The sequence below is a fragment of the Melopsittacus undulatus genome, chromosome 5 (assembly GCF_012275295.1).
Source record: "Melopsittacus undulatus isolate bMelUnd1 chromosome 5, bMelUnd1.mat.Z, whole genome shotgun sequence".
Lineage (NCBI taxonomy): Eukaryota > Metazoa > Chordata > Aves > Psittaciformes > Psittaculidae > Melopsittacus > Melopsittacus undulatus.
In genome coordinates, this window is record NC_047531.1 from 74,518,671 (window position 1) to 74,541,903 (window position 23,233).

At 37.6% G+C, this 23,233-nt stretch overlaps 1 protein-coding gene across 3 annotated transcripts; it reads left to right on the forward strand.

Annotated features, from left to right (window-relative positions):
- Positions 1 to 16: 16 nt before the first annotated feature.
- FERRY3 (FERRY endosomal RAB5 effector complex subunit 3) lies at positions 17 to 21,394 on the forward strand. 3 transcript variants are annotated; one of them, XM_034063155.1, is made up of 14 exons: positions 17 to 135; positions 1,702 to 1,896; positions 2,168 to 2,313; positions 3,706 to 3,887; positions 5,486 to 5,585; positions 5,683 to 5,804; positions 6,531 to 6,637; positions 7,348 to 7,545; positions 10,998 to 11,126; positions 12,236 to 12,304; positions 13,774 to 13,976; positions 18,826 to 18,883; positions 20,079 to 20,146; positions 21,125 to 21,394. In XM_034063155.1, exons 2-14 carry the CDS (start codon positions 1,719 to 1,721, stop codon positions 21,215 to 21,217), a joined length of 1,653 nt encoding a protein of 550 aa, XP_033919046.1. In that variant the 5' UTR covers positions 17 to 135; positions 1,702 to 1,718; the 3' UTR covers positions 21,218 to 21,394. The 3 variants fall into 3 exon arrangements, with proteins under 3 accessions (XP_033919046.1, XP_033919048.1, XP_033919047.1); XM_034063157.1 differs by lacking the exon at positions 17 to 135 and adding an exon at positions 239 to 255; XM_034063156.1 differs by lacking the exon at positions 17 to 135 and adding an exon at positions 478 to 494.
- The last annotated feature ends 1,839 nt before the right edge of the window (positions 21,395 to 23,233 follow it).

Sequence of the window (23,233 nt, forward strand, 5' to 3'; positions counted from 1 at the left end):
TCCGGATGCGAAGGGTCCATAGGGAGGCGAGAGTCGCCCGCCACCGCCTTCCTCAGCGGCGGAAGCTCTTCGCTGCGTTCCCCGCCCGGGCGGCGCTGGCCGCTGAGCTCCCTCACCTGCCCGCCTGGCACCCAGGTGAGCGCACAAGGAGGAGGATATCGGTCCTGCCTTTGGCGACGGGGGAACCGGCTGCAGTCCCCCTAGCCGAGCTGTGGGGCTGTGCTAACCCTGGGGTGTCGGAGCCTTCCCGGCAGGGTAAAGGTGGATGGGGTTCTGCGGACGTTTCCTTCCCGCTGCTGGCTTTGCTTATATGTTTTCAGCAGTGGGAGCTGATGTCTTCTCCCTTGGCATGAGGACCAGGTCTGGCTCATCAGAGCCCTTGGTGTGGCGGGGGGCACAAGCGCCGGGTTTGGGCCTTTCTGCTGGGGCACATCGGCTGCTTAGCTGCACTTTTCTTCCCCGCTATTTTGTCGGGAAGTTGCAGAAAAAAGTTCGTAAGTTTTGCATTTCTAAATGGTGCCGTTTAAATCCCTCTCTGATGGGCCAGGAGACCGATTTGGGTTGCTTTGGGTTCGGAGATTTGGTGTTATAGTGAAGCAATTTATAACTCATTTGTTTAATCCCATTTCCAATATATAGGTTTGCTCACACACACACACAAACCCCAAACAAACAAAAAACCCCAATATAAACGAAAAGTGGGAACTGGCCCCATTAATCTTGACGTGGAAAATACCGTGGAAGATAGACTTTTTCTTTTGTATTATGCTTGGAGCGTAGTTTTTAGCATAGGTTTCAGCTGAGTGCTATATCCTGCTTTGCGGTGATGTTCTAGAAGGAGGAATGTAAATGAATAGAGGGAAGAATTAGTGACATAGTTACATGATCCCATCTGGTATTTTCATTCTGTAAGCCATTATCTTGCTTTTCTCCTGGCTTATTTTCAATGGTATTATTTGGAAATAATGACAATCTATCCTAAAGTAGGTGGGAAAAAAATAAGCTTTTTCTAAAAATGATTGCAAACTTCCACAGCCTCCCACCTGCCAATTCAAACCTACCAGCTGCAGAAAGGAGGAAGTAAAATCCTAATGTACAGTGAGGGATTTCAGATTTTGAGATGTTCCTGGCAACAGTTATTAGTTAGTTTGCTGTTTGAGCCTTTTGTCCTGGTTCTGCCTTTAAGTCAGGGTGCTTATACTGTAATTGTAAGAGTAAGTACCCAAATTATAGAATCATAGAATGGTCAGGGTTGGAAAGGACCTTAAGATCACCTAGTTCCAATGCCCCTGTTATGGGCAGGGATGCCTCATCTTGGACCATGTTGCGCAAGGCTCTACACAGCGTGGCCTTGAACACTGCCAGGGATGGAACATTCACTTATTTGGGCAGCCTGTTCCAGTGCCTGATCATCTTCACAGGGAGACCTTCGTCCTTTTATCTAACTTACATTTTCTTTATATCTAATTCATAAAATGATAGACTCAGTTACAGTTTAGAAGCAGTCAATGTTTTGTAAACTGCTATTTATGTTACAGTTCAAACCCGTGTATTTGGAAGTTGAGATGAGTATGAAAAATTTGGGGGTTTATGTTTTCTTGCCAGAAGCTGTTAATAGTTAACAAAGACATGGTTTTAGTTAGCATTTTTACTTACATTTTTACAATAATATAGATCATGTTATTTTTGTTTCTAATGCAGGAAATAAACTCAAGAAGATGAAGCCTAATAAAGGAAAGACCTGCAGTAGAGAGAGAGACTATATGTACAAATTCAATGCTGGAAACCAACATTTAGTGCTTACCGTGCCTCTCAAATTCCCTGTGCAAGAGAATATTAGTCATTTACATGGACGTCTAATGCTTCTGCACAATCTGCCATGCTTTATAGAAAATGGTAAGAATTGATTTCTTAATTTCTTAAATTAAATTCTTAAATTAATGTCGTATGTCCGTGTCCACTTTAAGAAACCCAAAGAAGGGTGTTAGAACAGTCTTAAAAAATTTGGTTTTAAGACAACAAAACATTAAACTACTGTCACTAGTAGCAAGTAAGGTGCCTAAGTAGAAGGTTTTCAGAAAAACTTTATTTGTATGTTTCCCAGATGATTACTGATACTTCTCCTGGCATGTTTTGTTGATGGACCATTATTTTCATGTTATAATAGACCTGAAGCAATCTCTTAAGAAGTTTGTAGAAGAGGAAACTATAAAGGATTATGATAGAGAAGCTGAAATGGCTCTGGAAGCAGTGAAATCAGGAAAAGTAGACATAAACCAGCTGGCAGATACTTGGGCTAAAGCTTATAAAGAGGTAAGATTAAGGCTGAAAAGTTAATATTCAGGACTTTATTTGTGAGAGTGTGTGTGCATGTACAGACAATTACATCTGTGAAGATGCAAAATTACACTGAATTTTACTGGTCAATTCTTACAATTTTCTTTGTTTATCTGAAAGTGATCATTAAGTCTTCATCCTGTCAGTCATTAATTAGTTTTTTCTTGAATTTAGTAGAGACAGAAAATTGACAGGTAAATAGCTAGTGATAGTCAAACAAAAATAGGTGTAATGTCTATAATGCATTAGAATAGAAGCAAGAGATAGTAAATTAGTACTCCTGTCCTGGATCTTAGTAGTGGCAGTCAAGTCTCCAAAGAAATAGTATATACTTGGGGGAGACTCTTCAGCTCATGTTGTGTGTTCATGTAACTATTTTACATTTTAGCTGGAGTAATGCATCTAGCTTTGCATGTGATCTTCAAAAGAGAAGAATGCAAAAGAACTGGAGGAGTTCTAGCAAAGAGGAAAAAAAAAACCCCAAAATTACAAACTGCAGCATTTGAGGAAAACTTTATAGGAATCAAATTTGCTTATCATGCAGTGTAGAAGAATGTTGTGAAAAATTCCAAAAAAAATCTTGTGTTATAAAGATATTTGGAAACAAATCATCTGCCTTAAAGAATGTCAACAAAACTAAATTAGCTTAACAAAAATCTGTATTGACTGAGCATATGAATGTGATAGAACACTGGAAGAGTTTGCAGTCTTCTCTGCTAGTGGTCTCTATGAATTGGTTGACCTGAGTGCAAGGGTTAGGATTAGATCATATGTGACATTTCTAACCTACACATCAATGATGTAATCTCAATTCGTCATCTGAATCTGGTGGAAATGATTACACATGTAAGGAGTTTTCCAGTAAAAAGGAGCTTGAAAAACTGGAATCTTTGTGCAATAAAACCTGGCTTTTCTTACATCAGTGTTACTGATCGAATTCTAGTGATGTCAGAGGTTAGTCAGCCTTTCTAGAAAAACAGTTTTGTTTGCACAGCTGGTGTTTTGGACCCTATCTGAAATTCATCAGCTGCAAATATTGTTATAGGTATTGTTCTTTCCAAGTTGGGGATGGCAGAAAATTGGCAGTTCCTCATTGTAGTCAAAACCTTAATGTTTCCATTGTTAGTTGCTTTGAAAGAGACTATGGGAAGGGAAAAAACATTAAAACATTTTTTAAATTTTTCTATATTCTAAAACAGAGTATTAAAATAATATAATATTAAAACAATTATCTTTTTTGATAATTTTTGTATGTTTCAGGTTGAGTAACAGTGTGAATGCACAGTTGGTTTTGCCCCAACATTGTGAGGGATCCTTGTATGTCCTAAAAGGTAACATATGCTTTAAAATGCCTTTTATCATTTCTAGACAACCTTAGAATATGCAAAACCTGAAGAAACCAGCTGGGATGAAGATTTTGCAGACGTTTATCATGATCTGATACATTCTCCAGCTTCTGAAATGCTGTTAAACCTGGAACACAATTATTTTGTTAGCATCTCAGAATTAATAAGTGAAAGAGATGTGGAACTGAAAAAACTTCGGGAAAGGTATTCCTTTTTTTTTGTCTTTTTCTCTCTTAATAAATAGGGGTGCATGCCACTGGGTGTATACAACTTGTAGGACAATGTGTGTCAACTTGTAGTTGTCTGTGTAAGCCCTATTTAGTTTTAGGTTTCCCTCTTTAAAATTGTATGATACTTAGCCTTATACTGCTAGGGTCTGCTATATTGTGTTCTCCTCAGACACTGAAAATAATAAAAGCTAAGGCCATCAAAGTAATAGAAAGTTTGATGTCCACTGTTCTATCCACATTTAAATGGTACAGCAACATAAAGTGCTTAGGATATCTAGAAAATCAGTGTCAGGTTGGACAGGGCTTTGGGTAACATGGTCTTGTGTGAGGCAGCCCATGGCAGGGGGTTGATACTAGATGGTCTTATAGAGTCCTTTCCAACCCTAATTACTCTTGCCATTTAGGGAATCTTGGCATTTAGGAAAGTCCTCTGTGGGATCCTGCGTTTCCAAATAAGCTTGCATAACTGCATGTGGCTGCTTTGTCCACAAGAGGGAACACATACAATACTGTAGCTACTAGATACTGTAGGTGCTTGTGAAGTGCCAGGATATTCTAAGTAGGTTTGTTTTAGCATTCAGAGTAACGGTATGACTCTTGAATTGTGTGTGTTTAAACTCACATTATACAATGCGTATCTACTTACATAGTTTCTTATACACTGAATTGTACGTATTTCTAATTTGGGTGTGTTGCCAATAGCATGTTAGCAAACCATTTTGACTCTTGACAAGTAGTATATAGAAGAAAGAGCAGTTAATCTTAAAAGCAGTAATTTTGTAGAGCTCTGGTGTGATACAGCTGTGCATTGATTCTGGTGGAAATTGTCATATCTATTTGTCATAATCAAGGAACTCCATATGTTGGTGGCAGCTGAGACTATCCCAGATAAGCGTAGGTGTGTTGTTTACACAGGAGCTGATTTGGAATCTCTGATCCTCAACTCACTTTTTTTTTTTTTTGATATTCATTACTAAATCAGTGCTAGAGTAATTCAATTGCTTGCTGAAGAAAGAGCTGAATGTGAAAGATTAAATGAAGCCACGGATTAAGAAGACTAAGGAGGGATGAGGTATTGGATGAATTGATGATAGCAGGACAGCCCTGTAGCTCCAGGTCCTCATGTTGAATGTAGTTTGAGCTGGAAACTCATCCAACTATTAAAACTGGTTATGTTTAACCTACTTCCTGGTGTTTACCTGTTTGGATCAACTGTGATGTGGTTGGGCTGGAGAAAGGCAAGGGACTGAGTAGGTCAATTTCAAAACCTCTTCTAATGATAAGGATAGTGAATTAGATGCTGTATTAGAGTATCTGGAGATAACTGTTGTACCTTCTTTAGAACATCTGTGAGGGCAGACTTTAAATATATTAATTGCAATTCCAAAATGAGCAGATGGACATAGCTTTCAGCTGTGCATTCAGTTGTATCTCTGCTTGTGATGAGCATTGACCAGCTGACTGATACAACTGATAATTGTATCAGTGACTTTACGATAGGTGTTGTTTTGCTATTTTTTATTTTCTTTTATTTTGTTTTTAGTTGCAAATCTATTTTTGCTTCTATTTCAGACAAGGAGCTGAAATGGATAAAGTGATGCAGGAGCTAGGGAAATCACTAACAGACCAAGATGTAAATTCATTAGCAGCTCAGCATTTTGAATCTCAGCAGGTAAACTGACTTCAGTGAAGCAGAATATGCATGTCAAGCAAATACTAGTTTAAAAAGACAACACAAACTACTCAAATTATCACTGTTGTCTTGTTAGGATTTGGAGAACAAGTGGACCAATGAATTAAAACAGTCTACTGCCATCCAGAAGCAGGAATATCAGGAATGGGTGATAAAGCTTCATCAAGACCTAAAGAATCCCAACAACAGCACAGTCAGGTATTTAATTCCTCTGTGATGCTTACTTCCATTTGTAATAGTTCAAAGTACCTGCTTTTATATAATCTTTATTTCATGTTAGCCATTTAAGTGGGATAGTTGAAGCAAAAGGACTACTAAAGGTCCAGAGGCAAGGACCTCTAAGAGAGAGGAGAGGAGAGGATGTTTTGGTGTCATAATATTGGATGCTCATAATAGATGTGAAGTGATAGTGTTTTAATCATTGTACCTGGTATCTGAAATGTTTCCAGCTAGTTTGAATACAATGGAGTGTTTGATTTGACTTGGTTTGATTTTTATTTTTTTTTTAATCTTTTTTTAGCATCCTATTTTGTATATGGGTCAAAAAATAAATGTTTTGTGTTGTAACTTCATAAATAAAGTTTTGGCTATGATAAGGAAACTGAGAAAAATGTTTCATTGTGGGGTTTTTTTCCTTCCTGTGTTATTGTCTTATAGCTAGGTATAGTACTTATTTTTTATTTCTCAATCTCAGAATGCTTTGTAATTATTTAGGTAAATCTAACGGTGGAGTTAGGTCTTTCTGCTGGTATGCATGTAGAATATTGCATACCAGAAAGGCAAAATAAGTGAAGTTCATGCCGATAGGTTTAGTCTCTTGGCTTCTACAGACTAGCCAAGAAAACTTCGGATAGCTTTCACAAGATCTTGTTGGACTGAATAAAAATTAGGGCAAACTTTTCAGTACACTTTTCATTATTTTAGTGATGAAATTAATATTCAGCCCAGCCAACTGAGAGAATCTGTAGAAGGAAATGGAAGAATTTATGAAGAGCAGAGGCTGTTAGAAGAAAGTTTTACTATTCATTTGGGTAAGTAAACTGACACCAAAATGAAACATCATGACAAATGCTAATAAATAATGTATCTAAACCATGTATTATTTACAGGATGACATGTATTATTAACCATGAATATGCATAATATATACAAACCAAACTGTATTTGTTCTTTACATAAGTAAGAGGAGGACTGTATTGTGTAAGCTGTATCAAACAGTATCTAGCTACCTGAAATATACTTAATGTCAAACTTTCTAGAAGCAAGTTTTTATCCACCTTCACAAGGTACACTAACATCAAAACATATAGTGGTTAAAAATGATATTTTAACTATTCTTATGTTTGGTAAGCAAATGTCTGTATTAGGTTCAATTCCCATGCTCAATTAACAGAAAAATAGATACTTAAAGTTTTTGCTTTTTATTTATGCAGTAGAGACTTCTTATGCTGTCTGTTTTGACTGCATTTGTATTTCATCCATAGCCTTATAATAGCGGACAAGGCCTTTCTTTGTGACAGCATGTGAAAATACTGCATTTTTACTCTTACTTTGTAAATTGCTGGTATGTATGTAAAACCAAATATATGATTGAAAACTGTCTTTGAGTATTATTGATTATATTTCCCTTATAGATCTTTCTCAGAAAACTTAGGGAAGCACTTTAATCCCTTGCATTTTAATAACAATCCCAATTTTCCTCTTTCACTGTACATATTCAAATTGTTGATATCCCCTACAGGAGCTCAGTTGAAGACCATGCATAACTTGAGATTACTGAGAGCTGATATGCTAGATTTCTGTAAACATAAGCGCAATCATCGAAGTGGAGTAAAACTTCACAGACTTCAAACTGCAATGTCTCTCTATTCAACTTCTCTCTGTGGCCTGGTTTTGTTGGTAGATAACCGTATCAGTTCATACAGTGGCATCAAAAGAGGTGAGTCCTCTAATGGAGTGTATCGTGTCAGTGAAAACAGATGTCACTCAAACTTGCTGTCACAAAAAATATTTCCTGTAGAATTAAAATTTATTGGAGATTCAAATGTTTTGGACATGGTATTGCAAAAAGGGTGACAAATGCAAAAAGAGATATGGATAAGGATGGGGGACAGAATTGTGCTCTGATATGCTGATATCTCTCTCACTTCTTTCCTAGGGTTTGTATTTGAGTAAGGAACATGTTGGAATGAACACTTCAGGGTTGATTTCCTTGCCTTAGACTGACTTACTGAAGGGGCTTCTAGCTCTCTAATGACAGATTAGCATGCTGAAACCTGTTTGCAAAGATGAAACTGAAATTTGCAAAGAATTTACATTGATAATTAAATGTATAAAAATAATGTGTTCTTCAGATGTCTGCAGCACTATGAATGCCATTAAAAATGATCAATAGGAATATTACTTGCCTCCTCCTGGAAAGCTTGCTTAGGAGCCATTTTAAGTGTATGCGTGCCTTTCGAGTAACTGGACATTATGTTCATTCCTGTTCTAATTTTGGTCACTGAGGCTTTCTCTGAACCACATTATTGTGTTTCCCATCTTCTTCTTGAATACCAAAATATTTGACTGAAGCCACTATTTTAGTCATTATTTTAGTGTGCCATAGAAATCCCAGACTTTGGTCGTTGATACTCTCTGAAAACAGTGTGGCATCACTTGTAGCAAGAAAGAAAGGGAAGTATACCAGTAAAAATTGCAGTTGTGTTTTTGCTGTTTATGGTTTCCAAGCTGCTTAATTCTGACAGTATTATTTAATACTTGTACTCTTTTTCAGTTACTTTTCTCTCTGTTTGTTTTAGTTTTGTTTTTTTTTTATTTTTACTGCTTAAATGTTTAAATTAGTAACAAATAGATAAGATTTGGGTTTATGATTAATCCTAGGTGGGAAGAGAAGATTGACATTTAAGTAATACCATCAAACACAAAATTGCATCTTCTAGCTGCCAGTTAGGTCTTGCAGCCACAACAGGGGGGGAAATAAGGGACTTTATCACAATATGTAAAATATAATTCTCAGTAAGTTTTTATTTCTTTGAGTTCTGAAGGCATGTTGACAAACTTAACTGTAGGCACATTCCACAGCTGTGTGCACCACCATTCTTCTCAAAATGCTGTGTCTCATACCTCAGCTCCTCTGACCTAGCTGAACATAGAATCATAGAATAGTTAGGGTTGGAAAGGACCTTAAGAGCATCTAGGTCCAACCCCACATGGGGCATGGGACACCTCACACTAAACCATATCACCCAAAGCTTCATCCAACCTGGTCTTGAACACTGCCAGGGATGGAGCATTCACTACCTCCCTGGGCAACCCATTCCAGTGCTTCACCACCCTAACAGGAAAGAACTTCTTCCTTATATCCAGTCTAAACCTCCCCTGTTTAAGTTTGAACCCGTTACCCCTTGTCCTGTCAGTACAGTCCCTGATGAAGAGTCCCTCCCCAGCATCCTTATAGGCCCTCTTCCGATACTGGAAGGCTGCTATGAGGATATATATTACTTTAAACCATCAGTGAACATCTGATTGTACTGAGGCCCCAAACCACTGTTGGTGGCAATTGAGGTTTGGGCACATGTCTTTAAACCCACTTTGTGGTGATAATGGCAGCTTCTGGCAGAACGGCAGTATTAAACTTACCTTTGAGAGGAAGCTTTGCTCTGAAACTGTTAAAGCTGTTTGTTGCAAGAGCACTAGCCAGAAACAGTTCCCCTTCCTAAAAGGCTCTTTAAGAAATAAATACATTACGGGTCTCAAAGGTTCATAAAATTGCTATATAGAAGACTTTCAAATAATGCATTAATGCTGTTGTTTAAATAGAGATGCTGTGGCTTGTGCAGTCTAAATTTCTGGATTGCAAAAGCGTAGAAACAATTTTCTGCTTCTGTTTTAAAGCTGAGGAAAAATACAAACCTAATAGCCATTATTTTATGATGGGCTAGGAGCTCCCTCAAATCTTGATGAAATTTTCAAAAGTCTGGCAAACATTTTGGTGCTGCATCTTAGGTAAATCTCTTATCCAAAAATGGTTCCATTTGTATGCCATGTGAGGCAAGACTGAAAACTGTGACTGCAGTGTTTTCTGTATGTCTTACAATGTGTACATGGCAACTAGCAAAATATACCTTTGAAAGCAGATTTGTACACATCTCTAGAAAACAGCCTTGGACAGAAAGTTGAACTTAGGTGTGAACTTTCAACATGCTGATTTCATTCAGACTATTTTTTCTAAGCTAGATGAATAGTTTCTTTGTAGACTTCATGCATTGCCTCACTCAAGTCTTTGATATTAGGTCTTTGTAGGGCTACAGTTGCTTGGGTTTTGAGTAGGTGTAGCACACTCAGACAAACAATAAACTAAAATGAAAGTTAATTTAAATATAAGAGAGATTTCTTTGTTTTAAATAAAATGTCTTGTGACCTTGTTTTATCTCGATAAAACAGAAGACACAGTCTTTTGGAATATGAGCTTCTTTCTCCCTTGGTTTTGAACACAGAATTTAATATATCTATTTTGAAAATAGATTTTGTGGTGGAGATTTAATGTAAAACGATAAAATACATTAAGAACTTTAAGGAGGATTAGAACAGGTACCTTAAAACAGGAAGTAGCAATTACTTAGTGTAGTCTAGCTCCTTGCTAATAGATTATTTTGGCTCCATTGACTTGCTTGGAGAGAAGGCTGGGCATGAGGGTAAGGAGTTTGGAATACTAGTTACAGAGGCAGTATTTTATGATCCTCATTATCAGTATAATATTTCCAAGTCTGACATAATGCTCACTTATCAGGAAAATGAACTTGCAGTTCTTTTTGGCTGTTGACACTTTTCTTCAGCTTTCAGATCAGTGTTTTGAGAACTAAAATGAAAGAATTGTAATTTCAGCTTTCCAGATACACTGTTTATGAACTTCATTAATAGTGCTCACTTTTCAAAGCACTTGAAATGCTCTTATTGCTGTTGGAGGTATCTATTAAGTATCTTTTAATAAACTACTACTCCTAGTAATAAGGCATCAGCTTTAGAGCACAGTTACATTTAATGCACATAATAAGTACATATTGTTGCTGGTGTTTTGGGGTTGTCTTTTTTTTGTCTGGGTGATTTGTTTGAATAGCAACAACACTCATGCAACTGTTCTTGGGATTTTGTTGTGTGTTTGATGTGGAGTTTTTTTGCTTGATTGGTTTTGTTTGTTTGCTTCCCAAAGCAATTAATTTCTTTCTCTCACATATATTTCTTTAGAATTTAAAAAGGAGTATAGCAGAGCTGCTTCTGGTTTTGGGGGGTTGTCTTTGTAACTGGCCTTGCTTGAACAGGAGCACAGGATTACGTAATGTTACTAAGCACAGCCTTATGACGTGGATTTTAATCTTACTTTTTTCCTAGATTTTGCAACTGTTTGCCAAGAATGCACGGATTTCCATTTTCCTGGAATTCAAGAACAGCTTGAAATTGTCCAGAAGGTTGTACTTAAGGCCAGAGCACAGCGTAGCAGTAAGTCGAAAAGACATCATGGTCAGTAACAACTAAAATTACTTACCTTGAAATAGAATAGTGGTCATCTGAATGTTTATGTTCTGGGCAAGCTGATTTCCCTCTTTTTCAGTTACCTTATCTATAAAATGGAATGCTCAAGTTTATTGATAAACTCTGAGAAGTCTGCATGATATTGTCTTCACAGACACCATGTTTACATGGTGTTTTTTGCTGCCATAACAGAAATACCCTACAAAAAAAACAAGTGTTAAGTCCTTAGGTTCTGATCATGCTCTAACAGCATGGGAAGTGATAGGGACAGGGCACTGTGCTGTCACCTGCAGTTTAAACTGCCTGCAGCAACAGAGACTTTATCTGACTTTACCTGAGTTTACATTTAAGTAGAAATAAAATTGCAGAAGAGATTTATGACTTCTTCCCTTCCTTAAAAGTGAGTGCTAAAAACTGAATAATAATTTGACTAAATGTGTATATTTTTTTAGTGCTGACCAAATCCTTGTAAACAGGTTACTTTGCACTTACATTTACAAATGGCTGTGAAATTTTGTGACCATGATCAGTACTTGTACATCATGAAACTTTGTTTTTTCATGCAGAGAACTACTTACTTGATTTAAATACATCAGTAACATTAGTAGATTTGTAAGAGTACATAGAGAAAAACAAGTTTTCTTTGGAACCTGCATATTGCTGTAGTCTTGAGCAAAACACTGAAAGCTGATTTTATATTGCTAATTTATGTAAATATCTTTAAATTTTTTTCTTGTAGTACTAGGAACAAATTTGCTTTAAATGGTTATGTTATTTCAAAAGCAATAGCAAGGTACTTTGCAGTTGTGGGACAATTTGGAAAGTTTCATTTTATGTCTGAGAATACTGTGTTTTCCTTTGTCCAAATGAAGAGGTGTTGTCGGATGGTTAAGTAAGCATATGGTTTGAGATAAGATACAATTCAGTGCCTACTGAAGACAGCAAAACCACTTCCTGTCCTTCTCCCTGCTTTTGGGGGGCTTTATATTAACTTTATAGTAAAAATTAAGCCAGATATCATCTTAGTATGTCAGACTTTCATGGCAAAACATAACTAATAGATATGTTTAATATTTGTGCTATATATTTATATACAGAAAACAAAAGTAGTGGAAGTGAAGATAAATTAAAGAATATAGAACGAAACCAGTCAAACATTTTGCCGGGTGAGTTCTGTTGCATTTCCCCTCTCTTCTTAAAGCAAATCATGTTTTATAGATGCACATTTTTAGCTCTAAAGTCAGAACATAAATTATAAACTAAACCCAAGTTGACCTCAATTAGAGGCGAAGGATGTTCTTGTGGCTACGGCAGAGAACTGGGTGTCAGGACATCTGGTTTCTATTCCCAGCTTTGCCACTGCATCATGTGACTTGGGGCAAATCATTTAACTTCTGTATGGGAAAAGGTAAAACTTAAATGCTAGCAACTAATTTTATTTTTATTTAAATAATTGCATATATGTCACTGTTGTGATAGAGCAGAACATTTTAGAATGTATTTTTTGACCCTTGAGAAGTATTAATCCATTCCTCTCAAAATGTCTTCTGTATATACTGTAATTTTTATTAAGGAAAATTTCTGTGGCATTTGAGTATGAATACACAGTTGGGAGGGGGGAAGGAGTTAAATCCATACAACTCAAGGTTGAGTAAGAGGGCTTAAAATTGCTTTCGTGATTGTTTTGCATCTTCTTGGTGTAAGTGGATTATAAATCAACTTGGGTTCTTAACAGATAAACTAGGGTGGATATTGCTGCAGTGGCTTGTGTATTTCTACTTTTAGATGGGTCATTGCTGGGGATTACTACTTCCTTAGCTGTTGTCAGGAAGGAGTACATAGCTGTTCTTCAGCTGTCCCAGTACAAAGGTAGTATCTTAACTTAAATGACCAGTGAGAATAGGTTTGAAGAAAGATGCTTATCTGTTGATTGAGACAGTAAAGGTATTGTATACCTACTTTTTTGATCTCTAGCAGAACGGTAAGATGGAGACATGCATTTCGCTGCCCCTTACTCTTTCTCTACCTGTGGTAAATGAATAAATACCAAGTGTAAAAATACCCCAGTGAGATGTCTTGGTCAACTAATTTTCCCATTCCTATGGATTATTTTAAATTCTAATGATCAGTGATACCTTTGTCTTCTAGGACATATCTCAGATGTTATATAACCTGCTATCTTTTTCCGCAGAGTTTTTACATCCTTTATTTTAACCCATCCTTTTTTGGTGTTTCCGCCTCCCACATCTGTCTGCAATTCAGTACTTACATTATATATTTTGAGTATTACACCTCCTCTGTGTTTGTTTTTCTGTTTCATACTATATATAGATCATATCCGCTTGTACTGGCACTGTTATGTCTTATTACACCAGGTGTCCATGATGCCAGTGAAACCCATCAAAGCAGGAAAGTGAGTGTAGGATATGTTACAGAACAATGATATTCCAGGAGATTTTTAGATCAGTTGGTTTCTAACTTTTTTAATCTCCTTATTTGTGTGTTCTGATCTCTCTTGTGTGTTTGTATTTGCCTTTTTTCTTGACTGACCATATCCTTACATTGTCTAACAATTGTATTTCAGTGTAGATCACTACGATAACATCTTGCTTTCCTGGTTTGTATTATTTTGCAGGAGAATTCTACATCACACGTCATTCAAACCTTTCTGAAATTCATGTTGCTTTTCACCTCTGTGTGGATGATAATGTAAGATCCGGTAATATAACTGCTCGGGATCCTGCAATCATGGGACTCAGAAACATTCTCAAAGTCTGCTGCACACACGACATTACTACCATTAGTATTCCTCTCCTATTGGTGCATGATATGTCAGAAGTAAGTAAATATAAGGATTTAACTTGGCTTTATCTTGTAGGATGCAACAAAAGTGATTTTTGAAAAGGGTATGTTTCATGCCGGTTTCAGGCACATGGGACAGTTTATGCCAGTCACGTGCTCCTGCCACATCATTGCACTGGCTCCTGCCACATCATTATGTTGACACTCATTTATACGGTGATCCAAATTAAGAACTGAAGCAGTTACAAGCACTTCAGCCAGCTGAATGACTTTGGATTTTTATTCCCACCCCTCATTTTGGACATTTTGCTTTCTTGATCCAGCTCATTGCACACTTGTACTGTTGAAGGATGGGACTACTAGAAGTCTTCTGGCAGCATCTCTTGCTGTACCTCCAGAGTCGTTGATGCAGTAGTCATACCAGGTCCCCAGTTTTATTTGTTGCTAGCTAGAAACTCTTAAAACTAAGTTTTATGAGCAGCAGAGCTAGCAAAGCTGGGCTTAGAGTTCTGTATCCCTAAACAGCACTCTTTACTATCTCAACCTTACTCAGCAGCAATCAAATTTCACCTTTGCTCTGAGCTGTGATCTTCACTGCCTAATCACTTGCATCCTTAATTTCTGGCCCTACTTTCTCTTTTAAGTCCCCCAAATACCAGCTGGGCAAGAAGCAGTGTATTGCTAATGCTCTTTGTGGATACAAGTGTGCTTCCTTGTTGTGCTGACCTTTCGTATTCACTTCTTCAGTGGACACTAATGTACAATGTGGCTCTTACTTAACTGTAACTTTGAACAGTGCATATTACATTAATGCCATTGACAGTCTCTGCACTGTCTCATGTGGCTCACAAGATACTAGCAGAGATGAAAAGGGGATGGAGAGGCAGGGTGAGAAGCAGTAGACAAACACTGCAGCCATATGCCTCACCTCAGGAGGTGGAAAGTCTGTGAACTTAAAAAAATGAGAAAAATAAGATAATACTGCCATTACTGTAACCTCGTATGTATAATTATAATCGGTTGTGGGTTCTTTCTTAAGTAACCCTTTGATTTTTTTTCAGTTACAAATTTCAATACTGCCTTTCCTTCTTTGAAAGTGCCTGGCTCACAGCAAAGTAAAGGATCACCATGAAGGATTGCCCTTAACAATGGCTTTTTTATAGGGGAATTTGATTTTAACACAGTGTACAAGTGGCCCCCTCTTGCAAGATCAAGACCTGTTAATGGGACAGTACAAGCAGTGCAGAAGTTAAATATGGCCAATTATGAAGCTTCTGAAAGATATACTTCCATACATAAAAGTAGTCTTTTAGGAACTGATGATACTATTTCTGAAATTTTCATCTCTAAAGTCATATCAAGACTTTTTGAGGGGGCACAAATGCAAATAATCAACTTGCAGGACAACAGCCTGGGTTACTCATGGGACCCAGTTACTGTGTTTCATAAATTTATTCACCTTTTTTATTAATTGTGTTGCCATCTCACTATATTCTTTTTTTTCTTTAAACCTGGTTAGTTTTAGCTTTCATTTACATAGCTGTATTTTAATGTGCAAATAAAGCACAACACCACCTGTTCAGTGTACTTTGGGAGTGTTTTGTTGCTTGGATGTGTGAAACTGAGGAATTAGCTTCCTGTCTAGTGCTGGATTCTTGAAGGGTCCTGACAAAACAATTTACCTTTTGTATTAAGTTTTAAGTCTTTGCAGAGTAAGCAGAAAGTGATCTGTATTGTAAGTGTATGTTTAGCCAAAACTGTTCTGTGTGAAATGTATTAGCAGCATTGCTTATTACAGTGCTTTGCAGCTGGCTGACCTAATTTGAAACACACACATATGTAACATGTTGTTGAGGGAAAAGTGAATAATAACAGATCTCTGAAAGTTAACCTGAACTTGATGCCTTCAGCAGCCCCGGTTTTGAATCTGTGTTTACCACCTACATGAAAACATTTTTGTAAAGTGGTTTACCAGGAGCACAGCTGCAGAGATGTTTGCATGCTTCACTGTGGCAGGCATTCATCGTGAGTTTTCTTTGTGCTTTTCGCAGAGGTTTTCTTCTTTTACAGATGGAACCATAGTGTTTATAACCTCACAGAAGTAATGAAGTCATTAAATTTCATTATTATTTCTATGAAGAAAAAAAAAGAAAGGAATTCTGGTTTATGTAGTCTTTCTTATGATGAGAACAACAAAATCAAACTCATCTGTTCTGATAATTAAGTTAAATGAAGGAAAGAAACTGGATTTGGTACTTGACAAAGGCAAAAGCAGACAAATTCAAATTCAGGCAAATGAGATGTTACTGTCTGCTCACTGTTCCGAACCCGATATAAACTGATACATAAACTGAGGATAAAATGGCTCTCGTAACATTTTTAGCAATGCCATGCTAGAGCTGGCACACTTCTTTGGTAGTTTCAAGATAGGAGCTGTTGCTGCTGTCCTCACAGCAGTGCTGTGAGAAACATGTCTCTATTACCATAACAAAAATGTTTTGGGGAAAAAAGTACAAATTAAGGAAGTATAACTGTTAAATATTTATGATCATGGTTTACGTATATAAAGAGATTATTGATAGGTGTATTAACCTCAAATACTTCTTGTCTGGGTTTCCTGCCTGTAACTGTGTAGCTGCTTATATAGGATTTGCATGGATGTACTTTGAATAAACATCTTACTAATTCTTAATAAATTAAACATTGAAATTTGGTTTGAAATCTTCATCCCACATGGCATTTATGGACTTCAGCATTTTTATTACCTGGTTATGATGTGATCCGCAAAGGCATGAAACCCTTAGCTTAATAAAAGTGGCAATGCCATGTTGTAAGTCTGTCACAAATTTGAATCAGAAGGTTTGCAGCACATCTTCCGAGTTGGTGAAGCTTTCCCTCTTCCTCCCCCCACCCCTTTTGTTTGTTTGGTTTTTAATAAGGAGAAGAAATCTGATAGCATATCATTGCCTGCTAAGGAGTGACGTGGTTTCTGCTAGTGAACAAACCCAGGAGTCCCTGGTGTTCTTGGTTTTTTACTCACTTGAATGTTATTAACCAAAACTCACTAGGAGGTGGGGTGTTTGTTCCCCCTTTTCCCCCCATCTCCTGCATTGTGCGTTGAATTGGTATGTAACTGACCCTTTATCATTTCCACAACTGTTACTTAGTTTGCATCTAGAGAAAAATCCTGACAGTGTGGCAAAACCCTGAGAACTTAGGTTTTTAAAGATGGATTAGAATTGAATCACTACTGTGTCATTTTCAGTTCTTGTGGCTTGCATGGAGTGGCATTCTGTATTCAACCTGTTATTTCCATAAGTGCCCACAGGACTTATGTTCCTCTGAAATAGTCCAAGGGATAATGTCATATCCTGCTCTTCCAATCAGTCCTTTAAAGGCTTAGTTCCTTTTACTGATTACACAAGGTACTTCTGAGTTGCCTTCAGAGCAACAGGACCTTTCTTTTTAGACACTGTTTTTTTTATCTAAGCCAAAACGGTGATTAGAACTGACAATGAATGCCTACATTACTTGTGACACATAGGCACATAAGTTGTAGCAAAGACCAGGGATCAAGTATTTCTTCAGAAAGCTTAGAAATGAAGGGAAAAAAATGTTGTCCAACAACATTTATATGATTATTGTATCATATACCCTAAAAACAGCATCTACTGATGCAGTGATTTACTTAATAAAAGCAAAATTTCTGGAAAGACATTTCTAGCTTATGCTGGTTTTAACATAGGTAGTGCAGGAGGCTTTCCCATCTAAGTAGGAACTTTGTCTTTCAGAGTTTAGTACAGCCGTGTACAGTGTACTGTTTTGCGGTCATCAGTTGGCATTCTTGGATAATCTTGCTTCTCAAATAACTTTTTTTAATCCTGAAATTAACCTCTTTGATAATGACAGATTACAAAATAAAGGCTGGCTGTACTGAATGGAAAATTATGTAAGACTTAAATTTGAAAAGCTGCATAGAATGATGCTTTTGTTTTCTTCTATATTCCTGTACTCAGACTAGCAAGTGCTCCTTCTCATGTTGAAGAGTACATCAGAACAAACAGAAGCATTCTTTCATTGTGAAGCATTTACACTGACTCTTTCTGGTTAGGAATATTCACCTTAATATAATTGCCTTTGTAACATTCAGACAAAGAATGTTTTAATAAACTAAAGCATTTAAATTATTACTTAAATTATTTAGACCACTGCTTGTACCTGTATCTTAAGGTATCTTAAACCACTGTGGTTTTCATATCCCATCTTGATATTTAACTTAGATAAGGATTTGCTGTCTGTTTATGTCTGAAACTCCACCATGAGATGAAGATTAATTCTGTTCGGTTTAAGTCTTCACATAAATGTGTCTTTAGGAGAGAAGGGCTTCTTCCAGTTATGCTATTAGAGAGGAGGGTTTTGCTGAAGTTGGAGGTATGCCAGTAAACCTTAAACAATCATCAAGAAGAGCTAGGAATTATCAGTTACTCCTGCTAAGGTGTGGTCAGGAATCTATCTTTGACTGGCTGACGCATAAATCTGACAGTTATCCTTTGGATGTTGCACAGTTTTCTGAAGCTCCGGAGGGGAATTAAATAACCTTATTTCCAATCATGTTAATAGTATTATCAACAGTATTTTTCTTCAACATCTCAGCTTAAAAAAACATATAGATTGTTCTGACATGGGCTCTCCTACCAGTAGGCAGTGGCAGTGCTTTTATGGTCACCTATAGGATATATAGGCCTCTTCTTGGCTTGTAATGGTGCATGGATACCTGCTGGAAAATGGGGTTCTGTGGCAAAAATATGTTATTTTATTGTCTTCACTGCTACTCATGTTGGTTAGATCCATTGAGCATTGAGGCTTTTCATTTATTAATTTTTAGGAAATGACTATTCCATGGTGCTTGAAGAGGGCAGAGCTTGTGTTCAAGTGCGTAAAAGGTATGTTAGTGAATGCTTCACACGGTTTTGGGGTTTTTTTTGTCTGTGCTGCATTTGGTGACATCCAGCCTTAGCTGAGGCTGAGTATTTTCATTAAAAAAGTGATTTTCAATAATTACTGATTGTTAAAACAATACATAATTTTCTCTTAAAATTATTAACTGTCATACGAGGAAGCAGTCTCAGACACTTAGAAACTAAAAATGTGAAAATATTTTTGCAACTTAAACATAGACAGTAGAAGAAAAAGCCTTTACTGCTGCTTTGAGCAGTTTCTCAAGGAGGGCAAAATCTGGTGATTCTCTGCAGTATAATTTCCAGTGTCTTTTGTATTTTGATTGTCTCTAGCAAAGAGGACTCCCTGGATTTTTCCAAGACTAGTCTATAGGCTAATTCATCTCAGTGCTGAAAAGTCCTCATGACTCAACTTGGTTTTCTGCCTTTCCAAATGGTCTTACTACTTGCTACATTCTGTGTGCTGCACTTAAATGCTTGAGTCATTTAGAGTATTTAAAACATTAATAGTGTTAATGCTCTTTCTCCACCTACTTGAGGAACCTCTTCCTATTGTGACCTTTAGTAATTCACAATGGAATATCATCCATATAACTATTTTCATTAATCAAGTATTTTTCTAAGTATACCTATTTGCCATGAGTTTGTTCCTTTGGACTTTGTAATTCATTTGTAAGGACATAGTAGCACAAAAATACCATATTGTAACTTGATCAGTAAATGAGTGCTGAGCTTTTTCCATATAAGTATGTCCAGGTAGTCTCTGTTGCTGCCAGATTGCCAGTGTACTTTTGGCAACAGGCTTGTATTTATTAACGTGGATATGATCACATCAGAGCTAAAGGAAAGTGCTATTTCTCAATGAAAGCAAGTCATTGAAAGAGCTCATAACACACGTATTTGGAGAAACCTCACACTTCTTCTGGCTAGTACTGTGCTATACGTAGGACTGGTTATTCTGGTCTTCAAGGGTATATTGATTTTCTCCATAATTCCTTGTTAGATTTTCCAGTTAAAGTAGATTTCAGTCAGGAGATTGGTCCAGTCTGATTTAAGTGCAAATAATGACATCCCCAGTTAAGGCAGTAAAAATCCTAATTACATGTGAAAAACCCCTCATGGCTCGATAATGGTGTAATTGATGGGGAAGACTGCAAATAGTATGGATGCTGTTTTACAGGTTTCATGATGGAAATGGCCTCATGGGATGGAGGAATTTCTCGGACTGTACAGTTCTTGGTGCCACAGGTAGGTTAAACCAAGTTCATATCCAACCTAGGAAATTGTTGGCAGAAGATGTTAAATTTCAGTCTAGTTTTGATTTCTTTGCTGTCCCCTACTCTTTTTGTGTGAGCTTATATTAACCACTATGGGTTTGGTTTGTTGCCAGTAAAACAAGAATAATAGGGATTTATATTTTTGGCTATCTTGTAGTATATTCTAATGATCCTAACTTTCAAACTGGGAAGTTCACCTTTACAAATTGTGAATATATCACCTTTGAAAGAGACAACTTTTTTGCAATCATTTACGCTGAAGAGATGGCTAACCTAACTTGCATTAGGTAAGTTTAGATGTTTGTTAGTCTTATTGCCTAACAACTTGGAAAGCTGCAATGCACTGAGTTCACTCAGGCTTCCCTGAAGTCATTATTAACTCCAGGTTTTTGAAGGCAGTTGAAATTAAGATTCTGAATTGGTTTAATTTGATATTCTGGCTGATCTTCAGAAACAGGAAGTTTTCCAAAGGTGGCCAGCACCAACTTGTATTTGTTCTAGAAAGGAGTACTGCAATATAAAAATCAGTTATATTAGGAAAGAAATAGCATGTATTTCTTGATGAAGTAGTAAGGTGTTGAGCAGGGAGGAAGTAAAGAATAAATTTAAGTACTGAAGTTGAATCTAATCCTGGAATTCAGAGAGCAGGAGTCCTGTAGATAACAAACAGCACTGTCCTGCTTATGCTGAGCAGAAATAATCAATTACTGGAACAAGAAATCTACTGGAACAGGTATGTCCTAGAAATATATAAACAGTATTTGTAGGTCAGTGTTTTCCTTTTGGTTGAATTAAATAGAATTATAACACATAGCTTCAAAACAATCTTTATAGTCTTCTGAAAAACAGTAAATCTCTTAAATGTCAAAAAACAAAGAGATGTAATTCATCCAAACTACAGCAAAAATGCCAAAGCTTATTGGTGTGTTTTTTTAATATTGTTTTCCAGACAATTTCTGAGGAAATGTTTTACCAGCTGAGTAATATGCTTCCACAAATCTTCAGAGTATCCTCTACATTGACTCTGACCTCTAAGCACTGAATGCTGTGTGGCAGTAAGATGTATCATGTTGCCAAAGGATGAGACTGCAGAGATTCTGGACTGGAATGTCTCTCTTTTGAGGGATGATAACCCTGAAGTCGTATTTGTTGCAACTTCAAAAATCATGGTGTCATAATAAAAGATAAATACTGTCTGTATTTGGGTGACAGCAGTTGATTTTTGCCTCTTGCTTTGTTGCAGCATGGTGTTAATGCTGAATTCCTCACCTTTATCTGACAGAATTCAATGTAACTTCTTGTATTTAAACAACAGAAATACATAGGTGGTGCTTGTACTTAAATAGTAGGAATTAATAGCTTATGGTAGGAAGAGGATCTTTTGGATGGGTTTCAGGCGGTTGAGTTTTGAAAACATTTTCTGAATTTGCTCTGTGACATTTAAGAGAATACGAATGATGTCAGATGTCTCTTTTTTAGTATGTTAACTTTTTGCTTCATTTCAAGATTTCACATTGACAAGCCTGTCTCATCAACAATTTAACAGGAACACTACTGTGTTCTGCACTCTTGTGCTGGGAGTCTGGAAGCAATCCTGCAGTGCAGAGGCCAGGCACCCAGAAATCCCTGTCTGAAACTGAGTCAAGCTCACAGTTAAGCATCTGGGGTGTGAAGGTCCCAGGTAGTTTCCTGAAGTCCATAGGTCAGTTAGAAAGGAAACACAGGGATCCTGTCAGAGTTGGCTTTGAATCTGAAATCTCTTTCCATGTATTGCTGGAATTCACTTTAAAACTGGAGATCTGGGAAGCCAACTAGAAAGGTAATTATTTTTCTTGTGCCACAACACCCCCATACAACACTCCAGGCTTGGGGAAGAGTGGCTAGAAAGTTGCTGCTTGGTGGAAAAGGACCTGGAGTACTGATGAGCAGAGCTGAACATGAGCCGGATTGTGCCCAGGCAGCCAAGGACAATGGCATTCTGGCCTGTATCAGTGCTAGTGTGGCAGCAGGGCCAGTGCAGTGCATGCCCCTGTACTCAGCACTGGTGAGTGTTCAGTGTGTTCAGTTCTGGGCCCCTCACTGCAAGAGAAACATTGACATGCTGGAGTGGGTCCAAAGGAGGGCAATGGAGCTGGTGAAGGGTCTGGAGCCCAAGTCTGATGAGGAACAGCTGAAGGAACTGGGGTTGTTTAGTCTGGAGAATAGAAGGCTCATGGGGGGACCTTATCACCCTCTACAACTGCCTGAAAGGAGGCTGTAGTGAGGTGGGGGTTGGTCTCTTCTCTCTGGTTACAAGTGATAGGACAAAAGGTAGTGGCCTCAAGCTGTGCCAGGGAGGTTAGGTTGGATGTTAGGAACAATTCCTTCACTGAAAGGGTGCTCAGGCACTGGAACAGGCTGCCCAGGGGAGTGGTGGAATCACCATCCCTGGCAGTGTTCACAAACCATGTAGATGAGGCCCTCAGTGATATGGTTTAGTGATGGTCTTGGCAGTCCTGGGGTGACGGTTGGACTTGATGATCTTAAAGTTCATTTCCAACCTAGCTAATTCTATGGTTCTATGATTCCATTGTATCTCCATTGTGATATCCCCCCTCTCCCTCCTCTCCCCCCCCCCCCCCCCCCCCAGTTCTCGTTTGATAAATGTGAAGTTGGCAAAGCTCTGTTCTGGTGAAGCTGCATGACTTAAAATTCTCACAGAGAATCAAAGGAATATAAATCAGTTTATGGTGTTTATAAAGTCACTGTGTAATGAGCAAACTCCTAGTATTTTTATCGAGTCCTGCATGCTGTACAGAAGCCATGTAAGTGACCCAGCAAACATCCATTGCTGGACTGTCACATGCTTTTTTTTTCTTCTGCCAGCAACTTCTAAAGAAGAATCATGCAAGTAATGTGGTCTAATTTGGTGTTCTAGAAAAGAAGGATGTAAATTCATCTAGAAGGAGCTTGATTAATCCTGCTAGAGCTCATTTTACATTGGTTGCCTTAAGCTAAAATCGATCCCTGGTATGAGAAAAGCAAGTTCTCTAACCACTGTTCTGTTTGTGAAAGGTGT

What these genes read in the sequence shown, in the direction of transcription:
- FERRY3 (XM_034063155.1), top strand. Translation starts at nt 1,719, where the DNA reads ATGAAGCCTAATAAAGGAAAGACCTGCAGTAGAGAGAGAGACTATATG. An exon ending in GGGCTAAAGCTTATAAAGAG is followed by an intron (nt 2,314 to 3,705) that starts GTAAGATTAAGG and finishes TATCATTTCTAG; the next exon opens with ACAACCTTAGAATATGCAAA. An exon ending in CTGAAAAAACTTCGGGAAAG is followed by an intron (nt 3,888 to 5,485) that starts GTATTCCTTTTT and finishes CTTCTATTTCAG; the next exon opens with ACAAGGAGCTGAAATGGATA.